The sequence below is a fragment of the Carya illinoinensis genome, chromosome 11 (genome assembly GCF_018687715.1).
Source record: "Carya illinoinensis cultivar Pawnee chromosome 11, C.illinoinensisPawnee_v1, whole genome shotgun sequence".
Taxonomy (NCBI): Eukaryota; Viridiplantae; Streptophyta; class Magnoliopsida; order Fagales; family Juglandaceae; genus Carya; species Carya illinoinensis.
Window position 1 is genome coordinate 5210836 of NC_056762.1, and position 11928 is coordinate 5222763.

The window sequence follows — 11928 nt, forward strand, 5'->3', positions numbered from 1 at the left end:
TTATAATTAATTTCTGCAATGTAATCTTTGAAGGTGATGCACATACTGTTGTGAAGGTAGTAAATAGTAAAGATGAAAACTGACTTTGGTTTGGGCAAATAGGAAATGACATTAAGGTGATGCTTAAGAGAATGAAAGACTAGAAAGTGGTGTTGACACCTAGAACATGCAACTGTATGTTGCACACCAGCTAGTTAAGTTGAGTTTTTTTTTTTTTTTTTTTTTTTTTTTATGAGAATGAGATTGTAATGATCAAGGAGGGTTCTAGAATTATCTCAAATAATGTCTTATTAGACAAACTCTGTTATTGATCAAATTGTTATTAATGAAAAGTTCCTTTCAAATATATATATATATACATATATATACATGCCCACCAAATATGTCAACTCATATATATATATATATATATATATATATATTTCTTTTTTCTTAATGGTTAAGGAAATGATTATTAGTGAATTTATATATTTTTTTATTTTTTATTTTTCTTAATGGTTGAGTATGTTTAAAAAATGCTTAAAGAAAAAGAAAATAAAAAAGAAAATAAAAAAAAAATCATTTATACCATGGTACATATTTGGTAGTCATCTTAATATTGTCCAATTACTAAATGTGATTAGAGTATTGCATTGCACTCACTTTAAACATTAGTCGTGGCCTAATCATTCTTTAACCAAAATTTGATTAGGAAATTCATTTTTTCTAATTTAGTTAGCTACTTTTCAATAACATTAAATAACAAAATCTCTAAATCTATCATTATTATATTTAAATATCTATTTGTATTTTTATATATACAAATAGATAACAAATTCATCCCAACGCAGGGGTTTATGGCATATTTGGGGCTTATGGCATATATACAAATAGATAACAAATTCAACTCAACCCAACCCATGTTTGGATGTTTAATAATAAGAACAGAAACTAGAAACAGAAAGGAAGCAACAACAAAAAATTAAAAAAAAAAAACAGATGTCATATATCTTATAACAAATGCTCCACATACATTTACAGCAATACAGCTTCGTACCAAGACGAACAAAGCAATCTTTTAATTCCACTCTGCTTTAAGACATATTGATAATGACAATTGCATTCACTATCTAAACATTATGTGAGAACTTTAGCACCACAATTAAACTAAATAATAATTAAAAAAAAAAAAAAACTCCTTTTTGGGGTGCGCATAATCAAACAGAAGCTTCAAATTGAACCAAAAAAGGACCTCAAAATCTTAATAATGGAAAACCAAACAGCTCTAGGCGTGGCCCCTCAATGTAATTGAATGATGAGTGATAAAGATTGATAACCAGGTCTGACTGAAAATCGAACTGTCTCATATTAGTGTCAATAAACAAAATAATAAGAGTTATAATACAACATCAAGCACAGCAGTTAGACCATGCCACAACAAGAAAAGCTCAGTTGCCAAAATTCGGTGAACAGTCAATTTTATATATATGTGATTGGAAGGAAGAGAGTAAAGGCAAAGAGAAAAAAGCAAAAAGAAAAAAGAAAAAAAGAAAAAAAGAAAAAAAAAGGGTAAACAAAAAAATCACAAGGTGTTGGTTTAAAAGCAGTTCAGCAACCCAACCTCCATATGGGGAAGGGCAAAAAAGAAGGGATGCCTTGAGTCCAACGGAATATATCGGTGATGCAAAGAATACCAGAAATGCACCAATTTCGAATGTCTGGGTAACACAGACAGCATGCTTTCCAACAGTTAAAATATCTACAAAGGAAACCTGATCTGCAACCACCCAGAACAAATTCAAGGAAAAAATAGCTGGTGGACCCCAGATAGATTCCTTTAAAATACAATTTGATAAAGCGAAAGGATGGGAGTAGGAGACTACGAACAACATCAGGTAACTCACTTCTCACCCATCCTCCAAAAGCACACAAGTCAGGTGACGACCTCTGGGGATTAGCCAACACCCATCCTCATAGCACTGAAGAGAAATCACAACATAATTAAAATTAAAACATAAGTAATAAAAAATTTAGAATACGAAAGCTCTCATGTAAATATAAAATAGAAGAAAAAGGAAAAAAATATCATGACAACACGTATGGAGAAAAAATGTGTGAATAGAATAGGAAAAACTTAAGTTCTACAAAATATTTCTCCAAAGCATGCTAAAGGAAATAAGAGAGATCCTTTATCGCTCTTCTAGGTGACTGGACTTGCACGGGAGGTGCTATATACAGAAAATAAAACTTACAAGCTTGTCATGGATCACTAGATTGTTCCATTACTCATTCCTACTGCCACGAGGATTGCTTAAACCCATCCCAAGCTCCCTCAGGTTCCTTTCTCTTCAAAACACCACCTGTCATTTGGAGCATCCTTGCTTGCTCGTCACTGGAAACAGAAAGGTGCCTCAGTGGAAAAGTCATCTCGTCTCTCCCTTCCACATCTACGCCTCCAGGCCCAGCATTAAGGTCGAAACCCTGCCTTACCCATTGCCTACTGCTCTCACCACTACTGTTACTGCTACCATCAGGGAAGCTAACAACATAAGGCCTAGGGAATTGGGATGAAACAGCACCAGCAGGTCCTAAAAGGTGTGTACGGACTGCAGGAAAGCAAACCTTCCCTCCAGATGATGAGTCCACGTATGCTGTTGAACCACCAGGAAAAGTGGCCGATGGCAGTGGAAAGCTGGTACCAAAAGGGAAGACAGGGTACTGAAAATGACTGGAGGGGAAGGGCACCGCGGGAGCAGATGACAACACTGGCCCCCTGTAGACATCAGGACTAAATGGACTGCTGCCACCAGTGGGACCCAACATCCTCTGTGGCCCACCAGCTGCAACAATTGGGAAAGGCTGCTCCCCTCTATCAGGTATAATTGATGGAATAGTGACAGCAGAATATGTGCTTCCTGAAGGAAACCAGGGTGAGAAGTTCCCTCTCTCTGAATTGTTCATTCTAAGGCCAGAAAGCGGCGTTTGGGATGGCAGACTACTCCTTGCTTGTTGGCTAAATGGTGAAGGTTCAGCACACACCTCATCAGATACAGGTCCATTGTTCAAATCGAAGTCCCTGTGACCACTTGCTGCACCATTAAGAGCACTGCCTGATGATGATTTCATTGGAAAAAGTGTAACATCAACTCTACAGCTATTACTTGTGTAATTCCCTATATCAGAAGCATCATCAACTCGGTTCAAATCAAGATCAAGTCCTCCAGAACAACGAACAGTATTGGAACCTATCAGTAGTTCGTGTGCCATTTCATGACTAAATGGATGCCGAGATAAAGAATCAGGCTCCTGAGTGCAATTTCGTGAAGCCAGATCCTCAAGGATTCTCTCATCCGGTACATTCAAGTCAATATCCAAAGGAGGGCGACTCTGCTTGCCAGCTGTGGCATCAGGAAGGGAGATGCTTGCAGTGCCCTGTGACAGTTCTGGGCCCTTCCTGGGTTCAGCTGGCCGAAAGGCACTGGTGGCCGCTGATCCCTTCCAACCAAGTTCCCCTTTACTCCTCAGTAGGTCATCTGGCGGAACAAAGGGGCCCTTTGCAGCAGCAGTGATGGTAATTGAAGCAGGAAGTCCAATAGACACAGAAGAAACAGAAAAAGGTAATGGGCTGACCAAACGAATGGAAGTGGAACATCCCGGTGCTGGTGAGTCATTCTGTTCCCCAAATTTCCCATCATCTATAGTGAAGCCTTCGTTCAAATCAAATTCCACTTTCGAATCCATGTCTGACACCCCGGCGACAGAGATAGAAGTTGTATTGCCATTGGTTGTTGTGCATGCCTCTGCTTCTGTGCCAGTCCACTTGGGTCCCCAAGAGCTTTCAGGCTGTTCTGTTTCTTGCACAGTCAGTGCAGACGAAACTATGCGAGGAGCTGGTCTCCCATGTTGCGCAAGATCGTCCTTGCTTTCCAAATTCTCCCCCACATGCTCTCCATCTTGATCAGTATGAGTGGGAACCAAACCAACTGAAATTCGATTCTCCGGACTTGTAGGAGCATTACTGTCCCGCTCATTTCTTTCTTTGTCAGTCTGACTCGCAAAACTCCTCGCATCTGTTTCATCAATCTTTTCAGCCTTCAGTTCACTGACATTTTCTGAAAGCACGTCTTTCCCACCACCAGAAGGAAGCATGACTTCTTCATTGCATCCTTTCACATCTTCAGAATGCATTGTGGATGCAGGAGGCTTCTGCTCTGCCTGAACACCACCATCCAACCCTTCAACAGCTTCCATCTCAACCTCAAGACACACAACTTCATCATTCAACTTTTCTTCCTTCAGCAAAGTGCAACTTGTCTTTTCTAAAATATCTGGAGTCGCATCTACAACCACCCCACCAACCGCCTTTTTCTCCTCAAGTGGTTGGCCTCCTTCAATGTCCACACCTTTCTCTGTTGAGCTTACAGGGGAAGTATCCATTGAAGTAGCTACAGTTATTTCAGTAGATTTTTCATCAATTTCTACACATGACTCTGCAGTTTGCTGCATATGCCTACCAGAAGAATTTAGATGCCCATGGTACTCTCTTACAGGCTTCTCCTCACAAACCAAATAGGCAGAATTACCTTCTCCAGCCTTGGGCTCAAGATTACCAGAATTAACACCCTGCTTCTCATGCTCATCATTAGCACCATCATTGGACTGGCTTTCTTCTCTAGCAAGGTCATCTGCTCTAGCAAGGTCATCTCCTTGAGATGATTTAACCATGGGATCACTGCCTGTGCAGCAGTGCTCAGCTGCAGGTGTGTTTCTTTGTGGAGAATCAGAGGGTGAAACCAAATCCGACTTGGACATCTCACCGGCTGCCACACTAGCAAGGAGGTTCATTCCAACATCATCACCAATGGACATGGAGCCATTAGTTTCTGAGTACTTTACACAACTTTCAATTAAAGCATTAATAGAACGCAAAGAAGCTTCCTGCAAATTCCCTAATTCATGTTCTCCTGAAGGTGAGGAAGCAGCTTTAGTTTCTGCCATTTTTTTACTGTCTTCACCAGTCCTGCAACGCTCTTCATCAGTAATGGCCGCAGGGGATCCATCACCCTCATCAGACCCCGTCAGTACATCCTTAAAGTCGTTACTTTGCCAGGATTCAGTATTCACATCTGAAGTAATATTAGCTCGATAAGCATCACTCTTCTCTTTCAGATTACGATCAGACTGATCATGTTTTTCAGAAAGTACAGGAGAAGAAGCTCTGCTATTCATGATTGAAGGGTCCTCAATTGATCCTCCACTGGCACTTTGTGCTGGACTGCGGCTTCGATTTGGAATCTTAACAATCAATTTGTGACTGCTACCCTCAGCAGCAGGACCATCAAGTGTCTTCTCAGATGACAATGCAGACTGTGTTAGCTTCTCGGAAGCTGGATTTTTATGCAAGGAAGTTTTGGTTGAAGTGATTTCCCTTTGAACCCCAGATACGGCAGAGCCAGGGAATCCATTGACTGATTTCCGATACCGTGAAGAACCACCTGAGATCTTATTTCCACTCATTGAACCAGCAGTAGAACTCCTAGCATCCTCCTTCACTGAAAGCCCCCCAGTTTTAGCATGATCACTAGAACATGATTGACTGTTGTTGTGAGACTGACTAGAACTGCTGCTTTTCTCATCCCTCACTGTTGTCATAGGGAGATCAGAGGTTACACCAACAGCATTTCGAGCCTGGCCATCTCTTAGGTTAGTATTTACAGGTGCAGGTGATGGCACTGATTTCAAAGAACCTGGAGATGCAGATGGAGACCTAATTGCACTCTCCCCATGGGCAAGCTTTACTGAAGTAGTTTTGGATGCAGAGAGCTGCGTAACCGAGCTCTTCATTGCAGCATCAGTAGATGCACCTGAGTGTCTGTTCCCAACATGGGAAACTTCAGAAAGCCGCGGTCTTGAAGGCCAGGTAACAGCCTGATTTGAACCAGACCTTGCATCATTGATATTCATTTCAGCCTCCACACGTTTTTTCCACGTGTCAACCAAACTCCTTGCTTTCTTCTGGATTTCCATGCTCTTCTGAGTGCGCAAATGATTCACAGACTTTCCAATGTTGCACATTTGTAAGGCCTGAAGATTTACAGGCAGCTTTTCAAGAGCACGAAGCAAAACCAGGAGAAACTCCTCAACAGTTTTATCACCATCCTTGGGGCTACTACCATCACCAATCTTCCCCTTATGAACTTCTTGGAGCCATTCATCAAATACAAGCAGACCCCTGAGCTGCACAAACCTACTAAGGCAATCAAACTTATCTGTGGCTGCTATAACACCAGCAAGCATTGACCGGCAATTTAAATCTATTTTTTTCTCATTTCTTTCAGGTTGCATGAGTTGAACCAATCTCTCAACCCCTTCAGAGTCTACAAGCCCTCCTTTTTCTGTGATTTTTAAAATTTCTGATTTTAAATTGTTTTCAAGTCTACTATGTCCAGAATCCCCATCATCAATTTTTGTAGCACGCTCTCGTTTGACAGGTTCAGATACCTGATCTCCACGCTCCCTTTTTTTCCCCTTACTTTGAGCAGGAACAGAGGAGGCACTGTTCTGAACACTATCTGAACCAGCTTTCAACTGTGATGTTGATGTTGGACCACTCATTGGCTTTGGAGATCTGCCACTTGGTTGCAATGTTGCATGCATTTGCATCTGCGTCTTATATAACAGCTGATCTACCTCTTCCTGTCGTTCCTGCAAACAAAAATTATATTTTGTTTAAGACAAAAATGCATTAATGCCACAAATAATAAATAAACAGAAGCAAATAGATATATGTGCAAGTGCTAAAAACCAACATTAATGTAATCTTGATCAGTTAGCCACCATAAACACTTGTTTGTAATGTCAAAAACCCGCCGACACACAAATGACGAAATCCCTGGTGGAAGTTCAACGCCTTTGGGAAGGAATGCAACTTTACAAGGATGCAGTAACGATTCAGCAGGAATCTCATCCTTATGAAAAGAATAAAAGAGTTCGTTTGGCGTGGCCTCCAACAGCACGCCTTTGCCAAGCTTTACTTCAGCAGGCCGATATAGCCAATTCACACCTAACTTTATCTTGTTCTCTTTATCTGCAATCAACCAACGAATTATTCCGATGAAAGGTGGGGAATCCTGAGGTGGTTTGAAAAGAGCACAGTCGCCAACACTGATCTCGCGTCCATCCTAAGAAGTGAGAAAAGAATCAGGCAATTGTAAATTAAGTGTTCTTAAGAAAATAAATGCACATCCACAATCAAAGTAGAGTACAAACAGCTAGTGCCCGTTGTGTACAACCAAGTAAACAAAAAATCATGTACGAATAATCCATCTTGGTATAACACTTTAATATTTAAAGGGCCAATGAATTCAATCCCTATTTTAGCAAAGTCAGAAAGTTGGACATTACTTATAATAACTCAAATTATATCAGATTATAATTTTAGCCACTACACTGCAACAGGACATTACCATTTTTTATTTTTTGGGTCTGACCAGATGCCAAGGCCTCTTTGAGCACCCCCAAGCACGTCTAGGCCCCTATATCGCACATACTGGGCAATTACAAATTATCACAACCACCATCAAAGGTTTACATTGAAGGATTTTAACTTCAGTGATGCTTTTTGAGGCCTTAAACTCCATGCTGAGGAGCCATGAAGTCCAACACTTGGCATTAAAGAAATAATGCCAAAACATGTGCACCATACCAAGCAACAATACATTTTTTTTTATTTTTGTGTGTGTCTAAACCCACAAGCCAATATTTGAAGACCATTAAAGCATTTATGATGCACTTCTGCAACAATACTAGAAGATTTCCAAACTTTGTAGACATGTAATGATTGTCTAAAGCTTGTTGAATTTCCCATCTACTTGTATTCTGTCTAAGAAAAATACAAAAAATCTAAGGGTCATCCTGAAACCAGCCTCTTTTGCTACAGCATTAAAATAATTTTATACCAGTAAAAATATGAAAGCTGTGCAAACGCAGAAGGTTTCGGTTTATAGCTCAGCGATTAGCCAATATGTCATGCTCGCACTACTACTCCTAAGATTCTCATTTAATTTCACAAAACCGAGTTCAGGTTCCCACTACGTCAATCAGGCCAATCATAGATTACACTCAAAGCCTTCAGCCTCCATCGTGCAAGCGAATATGAAAATTCTTTTCCGCTAACCTCATTCTAACATACATAAATATATATATATATATATATATATATATATGTTTATATGTATGTTTATATGTATGTATGTATGTATTAAAAGGCTCACCTCGATTCCATATCAATCAAGCCATACCCATGATTCGACAAAAACTGGGCTCTATGCCTCGCTTTAACATCAATATAATTTCATAAAATTCACATATTTTCCTTCATTCCTCAATTTCTCCATTACCCAAACAAAAAAGAAAAAAACCTCACAAAATCAGATTCTTTCCAAATGGACGAAACAAAAATGCCCCACAATTCACGAAATATCACTCCATCTTCTCGACTGCTAAAAATTCTACTCCTCAAGTCCCGAACAGCACAACTTTACAGCCACCAAAGGATCAAAGCCAAATATCAAATCCAACATAAAAGTTGTAAGAAAAATAAAAAGCCCCAGAAAAGGGAAAAACTAAACCTTGGTAAACGAATTAGCTGAAGACAAATTCGAAGAAGAAGAACCATCAGCCGTGGCAGCTACGATCACACGCGTGGGGACTGTCCACATGTGCCGACTCCGTTTCCTTTCGTCACCAGCCTGCCCATGCATAGCCTTGCATTTTCCCCAATCCCTCCTTCGATCCCACCTTCAACCCTTACCACGAGTACCATCAATTCCAGACCTCTAATCGCACGCCACCAGTTCCACGTACATCAATTCCTCGCAAATTCACAGTCCCAGAAAACCCTAGATCGATCCAAAACCCCAGCTCCCAAAATTTCATCCGCGAAAAAACTCCAATCCCTAATTCATCCGCACCTCAATTCGATCCCGATTCCAGAGTTTTCCCGTCCGAACCAATCGATCGAATCAAACCTCAGATCCAGGGAAAGAAAAAAAAAAAAACAGAGCGAAATCGAGCCGGCTGTCGATCTAGAGAGAATAGAAGAGAAGAGAAAGAGGAGAGAGAAAACGAGACGTCAGAAAAAGGGAAAGGCGTACTGCTTGGTACTTGGTAGGGAAGGGAGGGGCAGATCGGGCAGGGCGGGCAGGAGAATGATAAGAGTAACAAGCGGGTGAGGCAGGTGAGATGACGTGAACAAATTATTATTATTATATTATATATTAAAATAGGGGAATGAGACTGACAGGCAGACTGACTGACTGACTGACAGACATGACTTTTTTCTGAATTATTTAATTAATTTATTTATTTTTAATTAAGATTGAAAGGGAACTCAGGAATGTTGACCGATCTGAGAGGAGAGCAGCACCCAATTGACTTTTCATTTTCTGGGTGGACGTTGAACCACAGGTGACGGAAGGAGAAAGGGAGGGAGGGTAAGATAGTAATTTAGGGGAGGGGACAGGCAACATGAATCCCATGACATCATGAGTTGAGGGCCGGACCGGGCCGGGAATGTAGATGATGAATGGTGTTAAGGTTGTCTGGCGTTGCTCCAACACACATTACTATGAACTACAAACTGTGTTAAGCAAAGCAAAACCAGCCCCTGCTGGTGATGTTAATTTTTTGTTCTGTTTTTTCTGACATCTAAAATCATTTTCTGATGTTCTTGCTTACCTCATCATGACATTCAAATTCCATGCGCTTTTCCTATTCTTAAAAACTCAAAAAAATTTAAAATTAAAATTAAAATTAAAAAAAAATGGACATTTCCTCTTTTATTATATTTCCCCATTTCCTTTTAAAAGTAGTTTGAAACAATTGGAAGATTGTCATATGTATTTCTATTTCCTAATAATAAGATACGAAATACATCACAATGTATCTATTCTTTTAGAGAAACTATGTGAAAGACTTGTATCACATGCATTTACTTAATGAGTATGTAATTTGTGATTTTTATTATTCTATTTTAATGCTTAAATATGAGTGTGTTTAAATATAATGATAAAAATAATAAATTACCTATTAATTAGGTCGATGTGTATTATGTAAGGGTTGCTTATAGCATTTCTCACTTTTTTATGAGTAATGCTAGCTACCATCATTATTACTATCATTCTCTCGTTATTTCATGATGTAGCAATGATTAGTGAATATTTCTATTCAAAGGCATTTACATTATACATTATCAACGTGACATAATTTGATTAGATCTATGGTGTAGAAGTCTTTAAATAGTATTTCTCTTAAAGACTATTTATTATGTCTTTTTTGTGGATTAGTTATTTAATGTCACGTTAAGAGATGTTGAGAATATATAAAATGAAAATTTATTTATCATTATCTTCTTAATATCTCTTGATGTGGTATTAAATAATAGATCCACAAATAAAATATAATAAGTAATCTCTGATAATTTAATATCACATAATGAAATAATAAGATAATGATAGTAAAAGTGACTATAAGTATAATGATAGATATAATTTTTCTTCTTTTATTTTGTGCATTATCATGGGTTTATACCAATAATTCATCATATTCATCGTCAACCAATTGGGAAAATAATCAAATAAATTTATTTTTCGAGCAATTCATCTTTATTGAATACCACGTTGTATTGGACTCTCCTACTCCGCTTACTCATTTTTGTTCTTTAATTATTAAGGTAGTTCTCTGTGAAATAACTCTGATGATTCTTTTCATATTAACGTCTTGTGGTGCAATTCACATGCATCTTATTTGGTCACATATCAATTCCATATCCCAATGATTTGCATAGGCGATTGTTTTAATCTCCGTTAATAGATGTGATTTCATATGAGAAAATTTTTCCTAACCGATGATTTTGAGAAAGGGAATACGAGTCTTTTCAAAAAATATCTCAAGACAATAAACTACAATGCGCCTTCAGCTTCCACCACCTCCAGCGGTGATTAAGCTGTAAAAAACTCGTCATTTAATACAGTGGCATCTTTGCAAGATATGGATAAGGACCAAATATTTGGTCCTAAGACTTACTTTGGTTGTTGTACCGAGGTGTTTGTTAGGGAACCCTACTTTCTCCTCATGTATCTCGTTTTCTATTATTTAAATGATATATTTGCTTACTTAAAAGAAAAAAGATAAAAGTCTATCAAATCAACTGATATAAAAATATTATAAAATTTTTATTTTTTCTATAAATACATTAATAAATAGCATAATGCTAATGTGCCGGTGGGTGGTACCACTTGGTGAATTTTTTTTTTTACTTAATAATTAAAAAAGTGATTTTAAATGTATTGGTGTTTTTTTTTTTTATTAAATATTTAAATATATTAAAAATGTGAAAAAAAAAACAAAAAACAAAAAAGAACTGGGTAGCATGCCCAACTGTAAAGTTGGGCGACACAGTAACCCAATCCTAATAAATAATATGTTTATACATTAACTCATAAATAGTAAAACTCTTTATATAGTCATAATGGCTAATAAGACTATTGGCAAGAGGTATTATCATAAAAGTGGGACATTTTTTACACTCCCACATGTTTTCTTCTCCCTAATGATTCAATTTTGTCGTTCTTTTGCACATGTAAATTATAACGGTGGAAAATCAAATAAAATCAAATGAAGAAATAGGAGAAGACATCATGATGACAAGATTAAGGGTTTAGTGAAGGTCTACAAATCAGATGTAAACATCATTTTCCAATATCTCCATTTTCTTTTTTTTCTTTTCTCTATCATGTCGTTTCAGGCATGTGGGGTGTGCTTAGTGTTTCTGATGGTAAGTCTGAGTTTGTCCATTTCTGGGTCCATCTTTTTCCCCAAAAAACACAGAAACGTGACAGCAAAGAAAGTCTGGAGCTTCTCATTGGTGTCAGTCAGGCCACAAAGGTT

At 38.2% G+C, this 11928-nt stretch overlaps 1 protein-coding gene across 1 annotated transcript; it reads right to left on the bottom strand.

Moving 5' to 3' along the window:
* Window positions 1-1440: 1440 nt before the first annotated feature.
* LOC122282992 lies at window positions 1441-9118 on the bottom strand. Its single transcript, XM_043095103.1, has 4 exons — window positions 8610-9118; window positions 6789-7160; window positions 2232-6684; window positions 1441-1958 (listed from the first exon to the last, which is right to left on the bottom strand). The coding sequence occupies exons 1-3, from the start codon at window positions 8739-8741 to the stop codon at window positions 2272-2274; spliced, it is 4917 nt and encodes a 1638-aa protein (XP_042951037.1). The 5' UTR covers window positions 8742-9118; the 3' UTR covers window positions 1441-1958; window positions 2232-2271.
* Between the last annotated feature and the right edge of the window lie 2810 nt (window positions 9119-11928).

What these genes read in the sequence shown, in the direction of transcription:
- LOC122282992 (XM_043095103.1), bottom strand. Translation starts at nt 8,741, where the DNA reads ATGCATGGGCAGGCTGGTGACGAAAGGAAACGGAGTCGGCACATGTGG. An exon ending in CAGCTAATTCGTTTACCAAG is followed by an intron (nt 7,161 to 8,609) that starts GTTTAGTTTTTC and finishes CTCACTTCTTAG; the next exon opens with GATGGACGCGAGATCAGTGT. An exon ending in CTGATCAAGATTACATTAAT is followed by an intron (nt 6,685 to 6,788) that starts GTTGGTTTTTAG and finishes TTTTGTTTGCAG; the next exon opens with GAACGACAGGAAGAGGTAGA.